This window comes from Nicotiana tomentosiformis, chromosome 12 (genome assembly GCF_000390325.3).
Source record: "Nicotiana tomentosiformis chromosome 12, ASM39032v3, whole genome shotgun sequence".
Lineage (NCBI taxonomy): Eukaryota > Viridiplantae > Streptophyta > Magnoliopsida > Solanales > Solanaceae > Nicotiana > Nicotiana tomentosiformis.
In genome coordinates this window covers 84,851,083-84,872,023 of record NC_090823.1, presented here as the reverse complement: position 1 = coordinate 84,872,023, position 20,941 = coordinate 84,851,083, and the positions used below count along the sequence as shown (strand labels likewise).

Below are 20,941 nucleotides of genomic sequence, written 5' to 3'. Positions count from 1 at the left end.
AAACATAGCAAAGGAGAGAGGGAAAATCAGGATTGGAGAATTTGGAAAGGCCGGGATGAAACATATGAGCCGTCGCAAAGCATTTAGAAATGTTTAACTGCTCAGGTGCATTGCATCCCCAATATGCGATTACCTATCTATAAATTGCTTTAAAACTGACCAAGTTGTTGTGTGTGCATAAAGACAGGTTCTGTTTTAGGTGGTTAGTTTGTTGGCATCCTGGCAAGTCACCCCTATAACATCAGATCAAAGTGCAAGGCAGTCATGACTAGAAAAGAATCGGACACGGGTGTTGTCGACCCGCCAAGGGAGATTGTAGAATCAGAGTCTGAATTGAAAGAGGAGGTCTACAGGTTGAAGCATCAAATGGCAGAAATGTATCAAGCCTGGATCATGGGGCATCCTCCACCTTCATTCCCCGCTAACTACCCAGAAAATCTCGCTTCCATCCCACCACTATCACAAGCCCAAGATCCCATTACCATTGACCTTTCCCCTCAGCACGCACCAGGCTTTACCCCTTATCATCATTATCCTGGCACCTCGTCCCAAACCTTTCATGCCCCACCAGCCAAAACAACCGCATACCATGCTCCGACATCCGCTTCTGTTTTCGTAGACCCTCCGCGAGCCACTCTTAACAGATCTTCTAGTGAACCCGCGTTCCAAGCTCCAGATACCCAATATCATGTCCCGGAACCAACTTTCAAAGTCGCGTATCCTTATTCCCACACCCCTCACTTTGAACCTCCTGTCGAAACTGAGAAACCATACCAGAACGTGGAGCAGGGCGAGATGTTCAGGAAAGTGAAGAGTCTAGAGCAATCTTTGAGGAACATGCAAGGGATAGGGAGCCAAGTAAGTGTGGCTTACAAGGATTTATGCTTATTTCTGGATGTCCAACTGCCCGCTGGGTTCAAGATGCCCAAGTTTGACCCGTACGATGGACATGGAGATCCCGTGGCTCATTTGAGAGGCTTTTGCAGCAATATGAGAGGCGCCGGTGGGAAAGATGAACTATTAATGACGTATTTCAGTCAGAGTCTGAGTGGGGCAGCTTTAGAATGGTACACCCGCCAAGACACTAGCAGGTGGTACACATGGGATGACTTGGCTCAGGCCTTTGCTCGGCACTTTCAGTACAATATAGACATTGTCCCAGATCGCCTATCTTTGACCAAGGTAGAGAAGAGGCCCAATGAAAGCATTAGGGAATATGGTTTCAGATGGAGAGAACAAGTTGCACGAGTCTACCCTCCAATGGAGGAAGATGAGATGGTCGAGTACTTTTTTCAAGCCCTAGAGCCCACTTACTTTGGCCATTTGATCTCAGCCATAGGTAAGTCCTTCAACGATGTGGTAAAGATGGGAGGAATGGTGGAAGAGGGACTCAAGTCAAGCAAGATCATGAGCTACTCTGCCATAAAAGCAACCACACAGGCAATTCAAAGTGGCACCGGAAGCCTGTTAGGCAAAAAGAAGAAAGAAGATGTCGCTATGTTTGTCTCTGGATCGTGGCATGGCCCAAGGGATCCGCCTCACCAGTACACCCAAACTCAACCTCGGCCTCAAACCTACACCCAAGCTCATATAATCCATCTCAGCATTATTTCCCACCACAAGACCCTCGATATTCTGTCGTGCTACCCCAATACCATGTTCACCATGCACAGTCATATGCTCAACCCCCTCCTTACCCGTAATGGCGTGCTCCAACCCCACAAAATCCTTATACACCCCCACAACCATACCAAAACCCTACTGGTCCAAGTTTTCGACCAAGGCCAGATTACAGAAAAGAGAGGCAGCAGCGGAAAGAAACCTTCACCCCTCTTGGAGAGTCCTATACTAGTTTGTTTCAAAGGTTGAGGTAGTTGGACGTTTTGAGGCCGATTGAGCCAAAGATACCAAATCCGCCTCCAAGGAACCTTGATTATTCCCTCAGATACGCATATTGTTTTGATGCCCCAGGGCACGACACAGAAAAGTGTTGGCATTTGAAGAGGGCGATCCAAGAGCTTATTGATACAAATCAAATTGTGGTCCAGAGCCTGGAGGTGCCAAACATCAACCAAAATCCTTTGCCAGCCCATGCAGAGACACATATGATTGAGATAGTTCATAAGGACGGGGAGCCCAAGAATTCTTCCAAGTCTGTCATGATGATCCGGGCTAGCGAAAGTAATCCAGTTAAAGCTCCAGATTTTGCAAAAGCAATGCCTTTAATAGTTGAAGGGGTGTCGGAGAAGCCAAGCACGCTCAACGTGAAGCCATCTGTATTGGTTGTGAAAGGTCCTCCGATTGATGTTGAAGCGAACCAGGAAAAGCAAAAAGTGATCGTACCAGGGGTCCCGGGCAAGCCTGTCATAATCGTGGAAGGGACTCGTATTACCCCCGTTATTATTAAGCCAGTGACCCAATTACCAATGGTTGATACAAAAGCCGTCCCGTGGAATTACAAACAGGTGATAGTAACATATAAAGGGAAAGAAGTAGAGGAAGAAGTCAATGAAACCGGAGGACTGACTCGTTCTGGGAGATGTTTTACCCCAGAAGAACTGAGGAAAGCTAAGCCATTCAAGGATGGCCACATCCCAGTAAAGAAGCCGGTCACCGAAGAAGAGGCTGAAGAGTTCCTGAAAAAGATGAAAATGCAAGAGTATTCTATTGTAAAGCAGTTAAGGAAAACACCAGCTCAGATCTCTCTTTTGTCTTTACTGATACATTCAGACGAACACTGCAAAGTCCTGATGAAGATTTTGAATGAGGCCCATGTTCCTGATAAGATCACGGTAAACCACTTGGAAAAGATTGCTAACAAGATTTTCGAAGCAAACAGGATCACTTTCTCAGATGATGAACTCCCTATAGAGGGTACAGAACACAATCGAGCTCTTTATCTCACAGTGAAGTGCAAGGATTCTGTTGTCTCAAGGGTACTGGTGGATAACGGTTCTAGTGCAAATATTTGCCCTCTGTCCACTTTGCAAAAGTTAAAGATTGGCACTGAAAGGATCCACATTAATAATGTATGCGTTCGAGGCTTCGATGGAGGAGGGAAAGATTCTGTCGGTGATATAATGCTCAATTTGTCAATAGGGCCGGTTGAGTTCTCTATGGAGTTCCAAGTGCTAGATGTGGCTGTCTCTTATAACTTGTTGTTGGGTAGGCCCTGGATCCATGCTGCTAAGGCAATCCTATCTTCTCTGCATCAAATGGTAAAGTTCGAATGGGACAGGCGGGAAATAGTTGTGCACGGTGATGAGAACTTATCTGCTTACAATGACACAATCATTCCATTTATTGAAGTTGAAGATGATAAAGGGCCTTGGGTTTACCAAATGTTCGAAACAGTGTCTGTCGAGAAAATTCCCGAAGGAGAATGCACTCCAGGTCCGAAGATACCATCCGCGTCTGTCATGGTAGCAAATGAAATGTTGAAGAATGGTTTTCTGCCGGGCAAATGTCTGGGTTCATCTCTGCAGGGTATTGTGCATCCGGTATGTCCACGTGAAAGTTTCGGCACATTTGGTTTGGGATTCACACTCACAAGGAAGGACGTGAGAAGGGCTAAAAGTTTGAAAGGAAAGGCATGGTCACTCCCTAAACCTGTTCCACATATCTCCAAGTCTTTCGTCAAGTCAGGGGTCGCCAAACGCCCAATATCGTTGGTCCCAAAACCTGTGGTCGACTTTGATGAAGATCTAATCAAGAGGTTCCAGAGTCTGTTTGACGAGGTTAATATGGTCGAAATTGGGGAAGGTTCCAGTAATGCCGATGTGCAGCTTGTTGGGCCAAATGTGAAGCTTAGCAATTGGAAAGCTACTCCTCTCCCCATCCGAAAGGAGTTTTGGTAGTTTGCTTTGTTTTTCCTTTCTGTCATCTGGGTTATTCCAGGGTTGTAATCCAGATTTTTCTTAGTTTTTGCTTGTTTCAATGTACAAACCCTTCTATCCTTTTATTTTCAATGAAATACAATTTCCAGTTTTCCATTAATCCTGATAGCGTTTAATTTTTGTTTTTTGCTTTTTCTCTCTGTACAGTTCTTTTTATGCTGGTTTCAATGACATGACATGCACGAGGAATTTTCAGCCAAGTCTTAAAAGCCAATCTAATTCTGAAATAACGATCCAAGAAGTAGAGGGTGATAATGAAACAGAATACGATAAAGAAGCGGCATTTGAAGAAGTCAGTAGAGAACTAAAACACTTCGAAGAAAAACCCAAGCCTAATTTGAATGAAACCGAAGCAATCAATTTAGGGGATCAAAATAATGTCAGGGAAACCAAGATAAGTGTGCATCTGGAACCGCAAATCAAGGAAGAAATAATCAAAACACTGTTTGCATACAAAGATGTCTTTGCATGGTCGTATGATGACATGCCGGGTTTGAGCACTGATTTGGTAGCTCATAAATTGCCAACTGACCCTACATTCCCTCCTGTCAAGCAAAAGTTAAGGAAGTTCAATACTGACATGAGTGTGAAGATTAAAGAAGAAATCACAAAGCAACTGGAGGCAAAAGTCATTCGGGTCACTCAATATCCCACTTGGTTAGCTAATGTGGTACCAGTACCAAAGAAGGATGGTAAGACGAGGGTGTGTGTTGATTATCGTGATCTCAACAAGGCAACTCCAAAGGATAACTTTCCATTGCCGAACATCCACATTCTGATTGATAATTGTGCCAAGCATGAGATCGGGTCTTTCGTGGATTGTTATGCGGGATATCATCAGTTCCTGATGGACGAGGAAGACGCAGAAAAGACAGCATTCATTACGCCATGGGGGACATATTGCTACCGGGTAATGCCATTCGGTTTAAAGAATGCTGGGGCAACTTACATGAGGGCAATGACTACCATATTCTATGACATGATACACAAGGAAATTGAGGTTTATGTAGATGATGTGATCATAAAGTCAAAGAAACAGTCCGACCATGTTGGGGATTTGAGAAAGTTTTCCAAAGGCTCCGCAGGTACAACCTCAAGCTCAATCCGACGAAATGTGCATTTGGTGTCCCGTCGGGGAAACTGTTGGGATTCATAGTCAGTCGACGCGGTATCGAGTTGGACCCGTCAAAGATTAAGTCCATCCAAGAATTACCACCACCAAAGAATAAAACTGAGGTAATGAGCCTTCTCGGAAGGTTAAACTACATCAGCAGGTTTATTGCTCAACTCACGACAACTTGTGAGCCCATCTTTAAGTTGCTGAAGACGAATGTTGCGGTTAAGTGGACTGATGAGTGTCAGGAAGCATTTGATAAGATCAAGAGTTACCTGTCAAACCCACCTGTGCTGGTCCCCCCAGAATCTGGGAGACCTTTAATTCTCTATTTGACGGTATTGGATAATTCTTTCGGTTGTGTGTTGGGTCAACACGACATCACGGGCAAGAAAGAGCGAGCCATTTATTATCTCAGCAAGAAGTTCACTCCTTATGAGGTTAAGTATACTCTTTTTGAAAGGACATGTTGCGCCCTGACTTGGGTGGCACAAAAGTTGAAGCATTATCTGTCATCCTACACTACTTACCTCATTTCTCGCATGGATCCTCTAAAGTATATCTTTCAGAAGCCTATGCCTACAGGAAGATTGGCAAAGTGGCAGATTTTACTCACAGAGTTCGACATCATCTATGTGACTCGGACCGCGATGAAATCCCAAGCCTTGGCCGATCATTTGGCCGAGAATTTGGTGGATGAAGAATATGAGCCACTAAAGACTTATTTTCCTGATGAAGAAGTGATGTATGTTGACGAGGCTGATCATGATGAAAAGCCAGGTTGGATACTCTTCTTTGATGGAGCTGCTAATATGAAAGGTGTCGGAATAGGGGTTGTACTCATTTCTGAAACAAGGCATCACTACCCCGTAACAGCTTAACTTCGATTTTATTGCACTAACAACATGGCTGAATATGAGGCATGCATTCTGGGTTTGAGGTTATCTATAGACATGGGAGTTCAAGAAATATTGGTTTTGGGAGATTCAGATTTGTTGGTTCACCAGATTCAGGGAGAATGGGAGACTCGTGATTTGAAGCTCATACCGTATCGACAATGTCTGCATGATCTTTGTCAACGATTCAGGTCGGTAGAATTCAGGCATATTCCCAGGATTCATAATGAGATTGCCGACGCCTTGGCTACTCTGGCGTCAATGTTACACCATCCGGATAAGACTTATGTCGACCCTCTGTATATCCAAATCCGTGATCATCATGCCTATTGTAATGTGGTTGAGGAGGAACTTGATGGTGAGCCTTGGTTCCATGATGTCAAGGAATACATCAAATCGGAGGTATATCCGGTACATGCCACAGGCGATCAAAAGAGAACCATTCGACGTCTGGCTAGTGGATTTTTCTTAAGTGGGGGAATATTGTACAAGAGAACTCTAGATCTAGGATTACTAAGGTGTATAGATGCTAAACAAGCCTCGACTATCATGGCCGAAGTGCATTCCGGGGTTTGCGGGCCACATATGAGCGGGTATGTCTTGGCGAAGAAGATTCTTCGAGCAGGTTATTATTGGCTCACCATGGAACGAGATTGCATCAGCTTCGTTCGCAAATGTCATCAATGCCAGGTGCACGGTGATTTGATTCATTCCCCGCCATCTGAGTTGCACACAATGTCTGCACCTTGGCCCTTCGTTGTTTGGGGCATAGATGTCATTGGACCAATTGAGCCGGCAGCTTCAAATGGGCATAGGTTTATTCTGGTGGCCATTGATTACTTTACCAAGTGGGTCGAAGCTGTAACTTTCAAGTCCGTGACCAAGAAGGCGGTGGTAGATTTTGTTCATTCAAACATCATTTGCCGGTTCGGAATTCCCAAGGTAATCATCACAGATAATGCTGCTAACCTCAACAGTCATTTGATGAAAGAGGTATGCCAACAGTTCAAGATTATGCATCGAAACTCCACTCCGTATCGTCCTAAGGCAAACGGAGCTGTTGAGGCTGCTAACAAGAACATAAAGAAGATACTTCGTAAGATGGTGCAAGGTTCTAGGCAATGGCATGAAAAGTTACCTTTTGCTTTACTGGGTTATCGCACTAATGTTCGTACTTCAATAGGTGCAACTCCCTATTTGCTGGTATATGGAACCGAGGTAGTTATACCTGCGGAAGTTGAGATTCCATCCCTGCAGATCGTTGTTGAAGCTGAAATTGATGATGATGAGTGGGTCAAAACTCGGCTAGAGCAATTGAGTTTGATTGATGAAAAAAGATTGGCAACAGTATGTCATGGTCAATTGTATCAGAAAAGAATGGCAAGAGCATACAACAAGAAGGTGCGTCCCCGAAAATTTGAAGTGGGACAGCTGGTATTGAAACGCATCCTTCCACATCAGGTTGAAGCTAAAGGCAAGTTCGTCCCAAATTGGAAGGGGCCGTTCATTGTGACAAAGGTGTTGCCCAATGGTGCTTTGTATTTAACAAACATAGAAGGTAAATGTGTGGATATGGCTATCAATTCTGATGCAGTCAAGAGATATTATGTATGATTTTTTTTGCTTATCTTCAATTGCATTTTGTACTAGGCATGTTCAAAGTTGGAATGACGAAGGCATTTTATTCTGCTATCCCAAACACTTTTATCATTTGTTACCCCTTTTTGAGCCTTATTTATTTTCTTTCATACCCCTCTTTTGGAATCAGAAGCAGAGTTAGAAATATAAAAGAAAAGAAAAAAAAAAGAAAAAAGAAAAAGAAAAGAGAAAAGCAGAGAAAGAAAAGAGAAAAGAAAAAGAAAAGCAAAGTAATAAAAACAAAACAACTTTTACTAGTTTGAACTACGTTCGACCTAAATTCCTTTTAAGGATACGTAGGCAGCCTTACACGGTTCGGTCCCATCAAAATAAAAATTTAAAATTCCCTAAATTCGAAGAAACTGGGGCAGAAGTTTTAGTTTTGAAAAAAAAAAAAAGATTTGATTCCAAAAGTTGTAATTTTGAACCCCTTCATCTTAAATTATTTTGAGCCTGCATGACACCCTTTCTTTCTAACCCTGTCCAAAACTTACACTACAGTCCAAAGAAAGACCTTCTGATCAACTTTGAGGATGCCAAGTCAAGTGAGATGGAGGTATTATTTACATCATGGGTAGCACCTTTGTTCATGGGCACAAGGATAAGTGAATAAATGAGAGAGTCTTATTGGTGAAAACCCTCACGGGCACCATAGGGCGATGGTGAGTCGAGAGAAAATTCAAATGAGAGAGTCTTATTGGTGAAAACCCTTACGGGCACTGTAAGGCGACAATGAGTTGAGAGAGGAGCAAATGAGTAAGGTTTGCTGGTGAAAACCCCTCGGGGCATTACATGCTGAATAAGGTTCATGACTTTACAGAGAAAATGAATTATGGAAACCCTGGTTTTGAAGTATGAAGACATGGCATGAACTGGAATGTGATTAGTTGGATGGATTAGGCTGATCAATCCGAAATGCATGTCATGATCATTGGAGCCGGCTGCTTCATTCAGATAAGTCTCTTTTCCATTTTTCTTCAAATAGTCATCTCTGTTTTTTCTTTTTTTATTCCTAATTCTCGAAGTCACTTCGCTTCGTTTCTTTTGGGTCTATTTTTCTAAGTCTGTCAAATTAGTCTTTTGTTAAGCAAGCAAGAAAGGATTTCAAAGCTCATTACCATCTTTTTATTTGCACCAAGCGAAATTCGGCCAGGCACATCACAAGGGACAAGATTTAGAATGAGCAATGCGGTGGTAACTGAAGTTCGGGTGGTCAAGTGATTCGTGAATTTGTAGGAAATGCAAAGGTTCAACAGTTGTCAGAATGAAAGTGCCATATGACGAGTTGAGTGTAAGGGATTCAAGTTATTCAGAGGTTTTGTGATCGAGGTCCGATTGAAAGGTCAAACAATTCTTTGTAGCCCGAAGCATCTAATCAGAATGAAGCAGGATAGTGGCAGAAGCAGACACTTTCAGCAAGGATGCCACAAACTAACCGCCATATTTTCAAACTGATAAAATTTTCTTTGTTTTAAGCAGGGGCAAGAAATCTTTTTTGCTTTGCCAGAAAATCCCCACGAGGAAAGCATGTTCCAGATAAGTTCAGTCTTAAGTTTTCAGGACCCTCCTGGATAATGGGATCTAGTTTTAAGTTTTCAGGACCCTCCGGGATAATGGGATGCAACTAACAATCAATGAATGTTCCTGGTACAAACTGGGGCAGAAAATTTTCTCTATTTTGTCTGTGTTGTTGTGATAGCAGGCGCCCACCTGGAGAACGAGGGAATTTATTTCAGTTTTAAGTCAAAATCAGGCGCCCACCTGGAGAACGAGGGAATTTATTTTAAGTTTTAAGTCATCAGGCGCCCACCTGGAGAACGAGGGAATTTATTTCAAGTTTTAAGTCATCAGGCGCCCACCTGGAGAACGGGGGAATTCATTTCAGTTTTAAGTCAACATCAGGCGCCCACCTGGAGAACGAGGGAATTCATTTCAAGTGTTAAGTCAACATCAGGCACCCACCTGAAAAACGAGGGAATTCATTTCAAGTTTTTAAAGTCAGCAGGCGCCCACCTGGAGAATGAGGGAATTTATTTCAGTTTTAAGTCAAAATCAGGCGCCCGCTTGGAGAACGAGGGAATTTATTTCAAGTTTTAAGTCATCAGGCGCCCACCTGGAGAACGAGGGAATTTATTTCAAGTTTTAAGTCATCAGGCGCCCTCCTGGAGAACGAGGGAATTTATTTTAGTTTTAAGTCAAAAGCAGGCGCCCACTGGAGAACGAGGGAATTTATTTCAGTTTTAAGTCAAAATCAGGCGCCCACCTGGAGAACGAGGGAATTTATTTTAAGTTTTAAGTCATCAGGCGCCCACCTGGAGAACGGGGGAATTCATTTCAGTTTTAAGTCAACATCAGGCGCCCACCTGGAGAACGAGGGAATTCATTTCAAGTGTTAAGTCAACATCAGGCACCCACCTGGAAAACGAGGGAATTCATTTCAAGTTTTTAAAGTCAGCAGGCGCCCACCTAGAGAATGAGGGAATTTATTTCAGTTTTAAGTCAAAATCAGGCGCCCGGCTGGAGAACGAGGGAATTTATTTTAAGTTTTAAGTCATCAGGCGCCCACCTGGAGAACGAGGGAATTTATTTCAAGTTTTAAGTCATCAGGCGTCCAACTGGAGAACGAGTGAATTTATTTTAGTTTTAAGTCAAAAGCAGGCGCCCACCTGGAGAATGAGGGAATTTATTTCAGCTTTAAGTCAAAATCAGGCGCCCACCTGGAGAACGAGAGAATTCATTTCAGTTTTAAGTCATCAGGCGCCCACCTGGAGAACGAGGGAATTCATTTCAGCTTTAAGTCAAAATCAGGCGCCCACCTGGAGAACGAGGGAATTTATTTCAAATTTTAAGTCATCAGGCGCCCACCTGGAGAACGAGGGAATTTATTTCAAATTTTAAGTCATCAGGCGCCCACCTGGAGAACGAGGGAATTCATTTCAGTTTTAAGTCATCAGGCGCCCACCTGGAGAACGAGGGAATTCATTTCAGTTTTAAGTCATCAGGCGCCCACCTGGAGAATGAGGGAATTCATGCAGCTTTAAGTCAAAATCAGGCGCCCAACTGGAGAACGAGGAAATTCATGCAGCTATAAGTCAACATCAGGCACCCACCTGGAGAATGAGGAAAGTTATTTCAAGTTCAAGTTAGAGGTAGCAGAAGCTCGCTTCAAGAATGCAAGTCGGCAGTCCGAGATGACCAAAAGAAGAAGTCTCAATCCAGAATAAAAGAAAGAAAATAAAAAGTGAATTCAAAATGCAGAAGCAGATGAAAAGATATGGGTTGCTCAAGACATGACTGAAGTCGCAAGCTTTGCATGTCCCGCCTTGATCCGAAAAGCCGAAGAAGAATGAACTAGCACCTACAGCTAGCAAGTATCGAGGTTCAGATCAGAGTCTGCATGAAAAACCAGCCAAGACTCAAGATCACGCTTCAAAAGACTCATAGATAGGAATATTGTAACTTGTAGCTGATAGGCTTAGTTAGTCTTTTTTATTTTGACTTTGGTGTAATAAGGAGCTCAGCAAGCAGTAAACAGCAGCAACAACAGTGAAATCACAGCTTCTCGGTAGTCCCAGCTACCTAAACTTCTAGAACTACACTGACCTGATTCCTTTATAGCCAAGGATATGTAGGCAACCTACGAGGCAAGGTTCGGTCAAACTTTTCAAAAAAACGCTTCCCAAGGAGTATCCAAACGGGCAAAAATTGCTCGTAATTGCTCACTTTATCTTTGCCCGAAAACTCTTCATGTTTCCGAACAAAGAGGGGCAGCTGTGAGCACCTAATTTTTGCCCTAATATAAAATTACTCCTAAAAAATCAAAAAACAAAATATATATATATATATAGCTTTAAATTATTTTTCTATATTTTTACTTAGTTTGCTTTGTACGTATTCATGTTTGATGCATTTTTAAGTTGCATTTTAAATCCTAAAGAAAATACAAAAATATTTTGAATTTTTTTTTAAAAAAAAAAAATTTAATTGCATAATAAATTGCATTAGTAAAACACTAAAATACCAAAAAAATACATTAGTAACTCTACATGCATTCTTAGGCTAGTTAATTAATTAGGTCATTAGTCAATTAGTGAGTAAAATATATATAATAGTTTAGCTAGACAAATTGGTTTTAATTAAAATTTGAGTCCAAAGTGACTAATTGTATAATTGTTTCAAGCCCATACCCGTAGAAGCCCAATCCACCCCATAGTCTGGCCCATACTCTTCTCCCCCACTCTATTAGAGGAGACCCTAATTCCACCCTCCCTTGAGATTTGACAACAGAGACGGAGAACGGACACCCCCTCACAAAAACCCTATCCGCCGATTTCTTCTTATCGATTCCGTCCGAGCAGTTGCCCCCTCCCTCACCTCAGTCCCAGTAAAGGGACCGAAAGCGCACACACACATACACACAAAGACAGACATGTTCACAGTTTCATTCTCTCGTTGGCTTTGCTATCCGAAGTTCCATTTCGTCATTCCCTTCTAAGCTTCCTTTTCGCATCACTCAATTGAAATCTGAAGGTTCTAAAAAGTTTTTTTGAGTGTTTCAGATCCGGATCAGCGTATGCGTGCTCCCTTTGAAGTTAATCTCGTTGCGTTTTCATTGTTGATGTGCTGTTTCTGTTGCTGGATTTTTCCCTCTATTTCAGACCTCATTTGGTCATTTTCTGTCGATTTCTTGTCTGAGGTACGCCATACTCATATATGATCCTTTGTCAAATTCATAATTGAAATCTGAGTTTATTCGTGTTACATATTTGTTTTGAATTCACGGAGCCATCATGTTTATCTACCTGTGTGTTTGAAAAGTCAATTGTTTGTAATTTCAATTGTTGAATTTATGATGTCTGGGTTCGAATTTGCTGAAAGCAGTGTTACTTATGATAGTTTATTTATATCACATGTAAGCTTTATGGATCAATTTGTTTTGTACCATATAAATATATAGGCAACTGGTCTTTGGCATTTTAAGAATCCTGAGCCCAAAGTTAATTTCTGTTGCATTGGTACATGATAAAAGAGTTCATTTTGTATATTAAAATGGAGAATATGTCGAATATTAGTAGTAGATTTCTGGCAAAACTAAATGACTATTGTGATGAATGCACTTGTTGTGATTTCCCTTTTTCTAATATCAAAATATCTGAACGGGATTGTGATCATGTATGCAGAGGTATTAAATCCGCAAAGTTGAGATGCTGGTGCTCTGCTTTCAAGCACCGCTTTGAATTGGCCCATATTGGAGACTGATAATGATTAAGTCGAACACTGATTTTAGTTCAAATTAGATTATGTGAATAAAATCAAAAGTATAAAGAAATAATCATGAACATCGTAGCTTGCTTTAGACACGATTAATAAATCATCGTGACTATGGGTATGGTTCCTGTGGCATGATCACGATACGTAAATCTCATTCGGGTGTGCATTTCATGTGACCCGACCATAACTTTTAATAATAATAAAAAATAAACATATTGTAAGTCGCGGGTGCGTTTCACGTGACGCGATTCACAATGTGTACAAAAACAAACGAGTGTGCGACATCGCGACTTGTTCAAACGAATTCCATAACTACTAAAAGCGGTTTTTAAAAGCTAAAATGCACAATAGGTTATAAATATATATTAATCAGATAATTAAGCCAATTATTAATAGTTGAGCAACCGTGCTAAAACCACGAAATTCGGGAGTGCCTCACACCTTCTCCCGGGTTAACAGAATTCCTTACCCGGTCTTCTGTGTTCGCAGACCATAAATAGAGTCAAATTTCCTCGATTTGGGATTTAAAATAAATCGGTGACTTGGGACACCATAATTTATTCCAAGTGGCGACTCTGATCAAATAAATAATCCCATTTCGAATATTGTCACTTTAATTGGAAAAACTCCCTTATCCTATCCTTCGGAAAAAAGGAGGTGTGACATTCATGCTTATATTTATAAATATCGCTCTTTACGGTTGTGCGAGGAAAATCTTTATAAGTAGAATTATAAATTTTTCTAATATAATGCACAAACGCAGGGTTAGAAGGAAAACTATAGGGTAAGCATATAACATTTACCAATTTTGTCAATTCTTCTCGATCTTTTCTTGGATCATAATATAAAATACCACCAGTAACAATATTAATTCCCAGTTAAAATTGATTTGAACCGGTACTAGAGTCAGTCTGACTAGGACTAGGTGCACTTTTCCCCTCGGCCAGAGCTTTCTGACGTTGATATTTGACGTTATCATTAGGGTATTTTTTTATGTGTCTAGCCAAAGATCTCATCCTCGACCGCGTTCCCACATATTTAAAAGCTAACTCTAGACCATAAGTTTTACACTTAGCCTTATTTTTTGAAATTAGTTGAGTAAAAAAGGCCAAACAGGAGATGTTTCCTTCCGTTTGGTAGGTTCTCTAGAAAAAGTAGGGGCATTAACGGGAGTATCAGATGGGTTATCATTTGGATTAGCAGCGTTATTACTAGTTTGGTCAAGATCAGAAGCAAGACTAGTGGGTGTATAATCGCCCGGTTGAGTTTCATCAAGATCAATTTCCTCAGCATGATTTTCATCAATAGTATTATAATTATTATAATAGAGGGCATTCATTAATTCATGATTTTAAAATTCACCGGGTGCAATAATATGGCAAAATTCAGTGTCTCTAAATTATAATAAACTATTATCGGTATCAAGAATAGCAAGTGTAGGATGGCTACGGGGTTTGGTTCGGGGAGTCGGGGACAGAGAGGAGGAACAATAGTACCATTAGATTCGCCAGTCTTAGATTTTCCCTTATTCTTACTTTTACCAAAAATATTTCTTAAGAAATGCATCTTAATTAATCAAGTAATAGTTACTAAATAAAACAAACAAAACTATAATATTAAGACTTAAGAGTTGGAATGAGTTTACCGAATTGACGAACAACTTGTTGAAAATTGATTATCGTTGAAGACTTGAAGATTCCAATTCACCAACTTAATAATTTTTTTCACAAATTATAACAACCTCAAAAAAAATTTACTATTGTTTGGAATAAAGTAAGCAATAGTAGCAACCTTACAATTTTTTTACTATTTTTTTTTTTAAAGTAAACAATTGTAGCAAGTATAGAAGAAAATTAGAGAGAGATTTTGATAGATTGATATTGATTTTGTAAGAAAAATAAAAGAATGGGGGTATTTATAGTAGAAAATGAGAAAAAAGTGTAATAATAAAGAGTTTGGGGTTAAAAATTAGTTGGGGGTTAAATGGCTATTTTTTAAATATCCAACGGCTTTTTTTTAAACACCCAACAGCTACTTTTTTTCAAAAGCCAAATGGCTCTTTTTTTTTAATATATCCCTTGGCGGACCAAACCGGCCCGGTCCTAACGGTTCTTTGCTAAAAACCAGCCTGGTCCTAACGGTTCTTTGCTAAAAAATGGCCCACGAGACCGGCGTGAGCCCACCTCTCGCGGGCCAAACGGTCCTAAATAGTTTAGCCCGCGGTCCCGGACCGGTCCCGGCCCGGCCCAGTTGCCAGCCTTAATGCGGCCATTAATAAGGAACAAATTATTATACATAAACTATATACTTTAAAAGAGTATTTTTGTCTTTAATAGTTTAATCCTCATATTACGGATACACATACGTATTCTTATTCCATTTTCTACGAGGCATAATATGAATTTTCGTATAACTTAATACGAGTATTATTTAATATCGTTCATCAAACATTGCATTAATTATGTGGCAATATTGTTTTCTGATACAAAACGAACCAAACACTATATTATCTTTTATGGGATTTTACACTTAGGTTAATTACTCCAGTACATCAATGCAACGACTCCTTCATGTATTTGAATAGGCTGAAATTTATTCCCATAAGCATGGTGTAGGACAGTTCGAATTCATTCACCGTTGTTCGAAGGCCTTCTTAATTAGTGGATGTAATCGACGCGAATTTAAGTTAATCGGACCAGTAATGTATGGCCACTTTATAAATAGTTAAATTGGAAAAAGATCACAATTTGAATCATATAGTTAAGAAATTTGAACTCCAAATGATCCACTCCTGTTAAATATAAGTAAGCGAAGACCAAAGCTATTTATTAGTTGGTGTCATAATGTTAATTACTAAAATTATGATTATAGTTTGATTCTGGTTCTAAATTAGAAGGATAGAATGCGAAAGGAAGTCGTGCTACACGACAAGAATAAGTTGAGGGGAAAGACTCAAAAACTTTTGAATCTAATGAAATGAAGCAGTATTTTAAATACTTTGAAAGAGAGACGAGAAACGGGCTAGATATGTATGGCAAATGATGCTATTGACTATAAGGGCATGTTCAAATAATTTATTTCTTCTTTAGAAAAAATAAAAATAAAAAAATCTGTGCTTTTAAGTTTTTGACCATCGGTGATAAGAGGATGTTCTCTTCTTATCTTGGAGTGTTATATATAACGCCAAAACTTCTAAAAACTCTGGTAATTAACATGCATAAGAGAAGTGTCTATGCTCTTATTTGTTATCTCCTCCACTTGATATTGGAGTATCTTCAACCCCTAATTTGACAAATCATGCATATAATAAAACCAATTCAGAATGCAATCTAATTTGATCTAAATGTTAAGCACGAAACACCCTTTTCTTTTTGGTCAAAGTCACGCTATTAAAATCTCTGAACAATTTACATTCAGATATGCAACTCCATACATGTCATATCCGCCGTTAAATAATATTAGATTAAGAGACAATTTGGATTAGTTGATAAGCATAAGTGCCTAAAAATTATATATATATATATATATATATATATATATATATATATATATATATATATATATATATATATATATATATCATACATATTTTTTGTATATGTAGCTAGCGGGATTAATTATTTTTGGATGATCCGCCTAATGTAAAACCTGCCTAAAAATGATATAGTGATACGTAATAGGAAATGTATTACTCCTATTTATGAGTACCTTATAATGGAATATATATTTAGAAAATTTTGAATATGGAATATGCCGAATATTATCACGATCCAAAATCATGTGATGGGCACCCGACACATTATCCCATCAGGGTGGACCAACCCGTACAAGAATATCCATCTATATGCTTAATAACTACATGCGGAAGCCTTTTTGAAAATATAATTATTTCAAATGATTAAAACCATACATGAGACGTAATCTTTAAATCCACCAATTTCAATAATTAGAAATACATAAAGATAACAATGTTTCTTTGATGCATGTTGTATGAATAACTCTTAATTATAACTCCAAAAGAATAACAATTGTCTATGGAATCTCTAAAATATGAGAATGAAATAAACACTTGGGATAATTCCCGATTAAAAAAAAATATGATCAGTTACCACGAATAGAAGTGGTGCCTCATAATATACCTCGGAAAAAGATCATGCTAGCCATGTCCGCTCGTCGTGTGCCACACCTCATCCTGAAACATCCAAAGTAAGCAGGGCCCTCGAGAGGGTCCCCTAAAGGATGTGTACACCTCAACGATACTCAATAAGTATTATAAACTCTCTCTAACTCGAGTTCCTGGACAATACTTTACAAAACATATGCAACCAATATTTGTATAAAGCAGTAAATAATTACATTAATTCACACTCTTTATCATTTTAATTAATACAATGTAATCAGAGGCGGTGCCGGGATTTCAACCTTATGGATTTTGGATTTTAGAACGGCGATTTCAAGTGTTAGTGACTGGATTCTAAATTTAATATGTGTACATATTTAATGAATTCTAAATACCAAATACACTGTTTGAGCAAAAGCTATTAAGTTTGGCATTTCAGCTTGTGCCTCTGCCCCTTAATGTAATCCATTATATAAACTTTTGAATCATTTATATCAACCAAAGATCCTAATAAAAATCATACAAAATCATTTCAATGTATTGAGTCATTGAAATCACCTTCGGCTTCTTAGCCTAAACATAAGAAATTATCTTTTACCTTTTCATTGAGAGTACTACTATACTATCACCGATACAAGAGGGTCAACTAGGTTATATACCTAACGGCAAGTATCATATACCCTACTTGCTCAGGTCGTCTCATCGCAGTGCCATACGAATCGACCTAGCCATGTTATTAATAGCACAAAATAATGCACATTGAAATAAGAATTTTTTTCTTAGGCTTCTTACATTTGTTAAATGAACTAACTAGAAAGATTAACAGTTGTTGCTCTTATTCTTCTCACAAAGTTGTGTTAGCTCCATCACAGCAGCATCAATATCTTCCACATTTTTAGATCTCAATTTCTCACCCAAATTTCTAACATTACATCTCAGATTCTCACCTGATTTTCCACATACTACATCTTTGATAACTCTTGCTATATATATCCCCTCTATGAAGTGTTCCATTATCATCCCTCACTACCTCCAAAGCTACTCCAATTTCCACTAGCAATTTAGCATTCATGGGTTGATCAAGATCCATGGGCATAGCTATAATTGGAATACCAGAGTTTATACTTTCTGAAATCGAATTCCATCCGCAATGACTCACGAATCCGCCAATACTTAAATGAGTTAAGATTTTTTCTTGTGGAGCCCATCCTCCCATAACCATCCCTCTATCTCCAATTCTCTCAAAAAAACCTTGTGGTAATGCCTCTTCAAGACTTTTATTTTCCCCTTTTGGAAACCTAACAACCCATATGAAATTCACATCACTAAGCTCTAATCCAAAAGCTACTTCTTCCAATTCTTCCTTTGTCAAGAAATACCCACTCTCAAAAGAGACTAACACAGTTGAGAACTTATCTTAATTCCCTAACCATTCCATAATCTCCATGTTTCCATCTACACTAGCCATAGGATCTTGAACTAGTGTACCAATTGCCAAAACCTTAAAATTGATTATTTCGAACATATAATCGATGTATTTTCCCTCCATCTCTCGCGATGTACCTATTAGCATCACGCCAGTAAATTCTTCATGGGCTCTCACTTCAGGCTCATCGCCTTCGCGATGTTCTTTAACCACAGTATGAGCTTTCGTTAGCTCATAAGAACGTAAACAAAGAGCTGGAAATGGAAACTCAACATCTTGTATCACAAACAAGTGGCTGAAATAGGAACACATGGCTGCACAAGAAGTGAAAAATCTAGCAGCTGGGATGTTAAGGGAAGAAGCCACCCCCGCAGCCCATAATTGCTTGACATCATGGATTAACAAGTCAGGTTTTCGAGTTTTTAATAGGTTGAGAAGATTTGGTTTGGCCATTTTGAGGGCTTTTTGAAGGGTGGAATGGAGATGGAGTGGGAGGCCATTTGTTGTATGATAGTGAGGTGGAAGCTCAGGCAAGTCTGGTAATTGGGGTTCCACAAGCTGAATTGAGAAACAATAGCTTTCTGGGATTCTTGTCCTGATGAAACTGAGGTTAATAGGTGACGAACATAGGTCGACCAAGAAACCTCTGTCCGCGAGTTTTTTGGCTAGCTCAAGAAATGGAGAGATGTGACCATATGCCAGCCATGGAAACAAGAAAGCTTTCAATTTGGTAGATTTTGTACACATCGTGTGGTTTGTGCAGGAGAGGGAGAGAGTGTGAGAAAGAGTGTGAAAGACTAAGCTCAGACGAACTGCAGTCCGTCCCGCCCCTTCTTACTTCTTAGTGGAGAAGAAATATGGCAATAAATAGAGCTTCGGTTAAAACATATGTAGGTGAATAAAAAATTGGCTATTGATCAGCAGCTTGTTAGAATTGAAAGTGTTGATAAAGATGAAGAAGAGGATTGAGGCTGAGGTTTCAATGCTTTAGTCATTTTGTTTATAGGCGATACATTTTTTGCGTCAGAAAGGGACATCAACAAAGACAGACAACACAATTTGTTACTACTACTTATTCTTTCTAAGGATTTGAATTTAGTCGGCAACTTACATTGTGACCTTGTCTTAATGTTAAAATTGTACAAGTTGTTTTATCCAAGTGTATGCATGAACTTTCAAGTACTAATCTTTTTATTCCTCAACAACATAAGCTGCAGAATCAGAATACATGGTCAAAGAGAATGTGATGTATGCACCTCGTTGTCTTTCCTCTAATTTATTACAATACTAACTGTTAATTCTAGTTACAGGAACCCCAATGGCAACCTTACATATGATGAGTCTATGAAATTTTTTTTATTTTTTTTTTGGCTTTCCACGCATTGTCAGATATCTACCATTAATGGAGTACTATATTATAATCTTCATGCAACATTGGCCTTATTTATCTGAATCTTTTATAGTATCAGAAGCATCGAGCTACTTGCCTGAATTCTTTTACTATCTAAATTTTCTTTCAGCTTCTTCTCCCTTTTTTGGTGGAGTTCTGCTAGGAGTGTACAAAAGAAACCGACAAACCGCACCAAACCGATAATCCGAGTCAAACCGAGAAAAAAAATCCGACAATAGTTCGGTTTGATTTGGTTGTGTTGGGAAAAAAACCCGACCATAATTAGTTTGGTTTGGTGTTAACTAAATAAGTCAAACCGAAACCAAACCAACCCGATATTACATGTGTAGAAGTTTTAAATATATTTAATACATAAAAGTATTTATTATAATATAATTTATAAATATTTCTTAAACTTTTTCATAGTTTAATATTTTAACGTATTATTTTAAATTTGGACTTATAATTTTTGAATGCTCAATAAGTTTTATACTCCATAAATGTTAGTAACTCCAATAAAGTTCGAACCAAAATCAAATTAATATTACGGCTAACAAAAGACATTCACTTCAATTGTACTAGAAATGACCATAGTGTTGGATAACTATTTATAGTTTTTCCATGATTTAGATAAAATGCATAATTGTTTTTAGTGTTTAGTCATGTAAATAATAGTACTTATTAGTCGTACTTATTTTAGCAACTTAGTAATTTTAGATTATGTTCATTTTTATTATGTCTTATTAATAATATCTTTTATGCGAATTTATTATCCTTATTATTGAATATTTTAGTACAATGTCATGACTTATCTCATATTTTATGTTATTTTCTTGAAAAATACCTTGTATAGTTCTGTCTTACTTGAATTAAAGAAATATTTGGAGCACAAATTCTATATTTTGTATTATGAAGAATTTATGAAATAAAACCCAAAAAAACCCGAAAATCCGAGAAAAATGGAGATTAAAAAATTTATTGGTTTGGTTTGGTCTTTAAATTTAATAACCCCTTATAATTGGTTTGATTTGGTAATTAAAAAACTCAAACCAACCCGACATATGTACACAGTACATCCTAAGTCATGTACTAACCCTCACCCCACCCACCCACCCCAAATCATTGCTGCTTGTTTCGGGCAAGAATTACCGTTGCTACCATTCATGTTGAGCAGCATCTCCTTTCTTTTG

General features: G+C 38.9%; 1 protein-coding gene and 1 pseudogene across 1 annotated transcript; one reads left to right on the top strand and one right to left on the bottom strand.

Annotated features, from left to right (window-relative positions):
* The first annotated feature begins 264 nt into the window (after positions 1-264).
* Positions 265-3,921, top strand: LOC138902964 (uncharacterized). Its single transcript, XM_070190870.1, has 5 exons — positions 265-1,091; positions 1,227-1,339; positions 1,972-2,792; positions 2,913-3,800; positions 3,898-3,921. The coding sequence occupies exons 1-5, from the start codon at positions 265-267 to the stop codon at positions 3,919-3,921; spliced, it is 2,673 nt and encodes an 890-aa protein (XP_070046971.1).
* Positions 3,922-17,340: 13,419 nt separating this feature from the next.
* On the bottom strand, positions 17,341-19,454 carry LOC104102676 (beta-D-glucosyl crocetin beta-1,6-glucosyltransferase-like; annotated as a pseudogene).
* Between the last annotated feature and the right edge of the window lie 1,487 nt (positions 19,455-20,941).

Coding starts and splice junctions, on each gene's coding strand:
- LOC138902964 (XM_070190870.1), top strand. CDS start 265: ATGACTAGAAAAGAATCGGACACGGGTGTTGTCGACCCGCCAAGGGAG. Junction 1,092..1,226: donor ACCCGCCAAGACACTAGCAG/GTGGTACACATG, acceptor ATATGGTTTCAG/ATGGAGAGAACAAGTTGCAC. Junction 2,793..2,912: donor ATGTTCCTGATAAGATCACG/GTAAACCACTTG, acceptor CTCACAGTGAAG/TGCAAGGATTCTGTTGTCTC.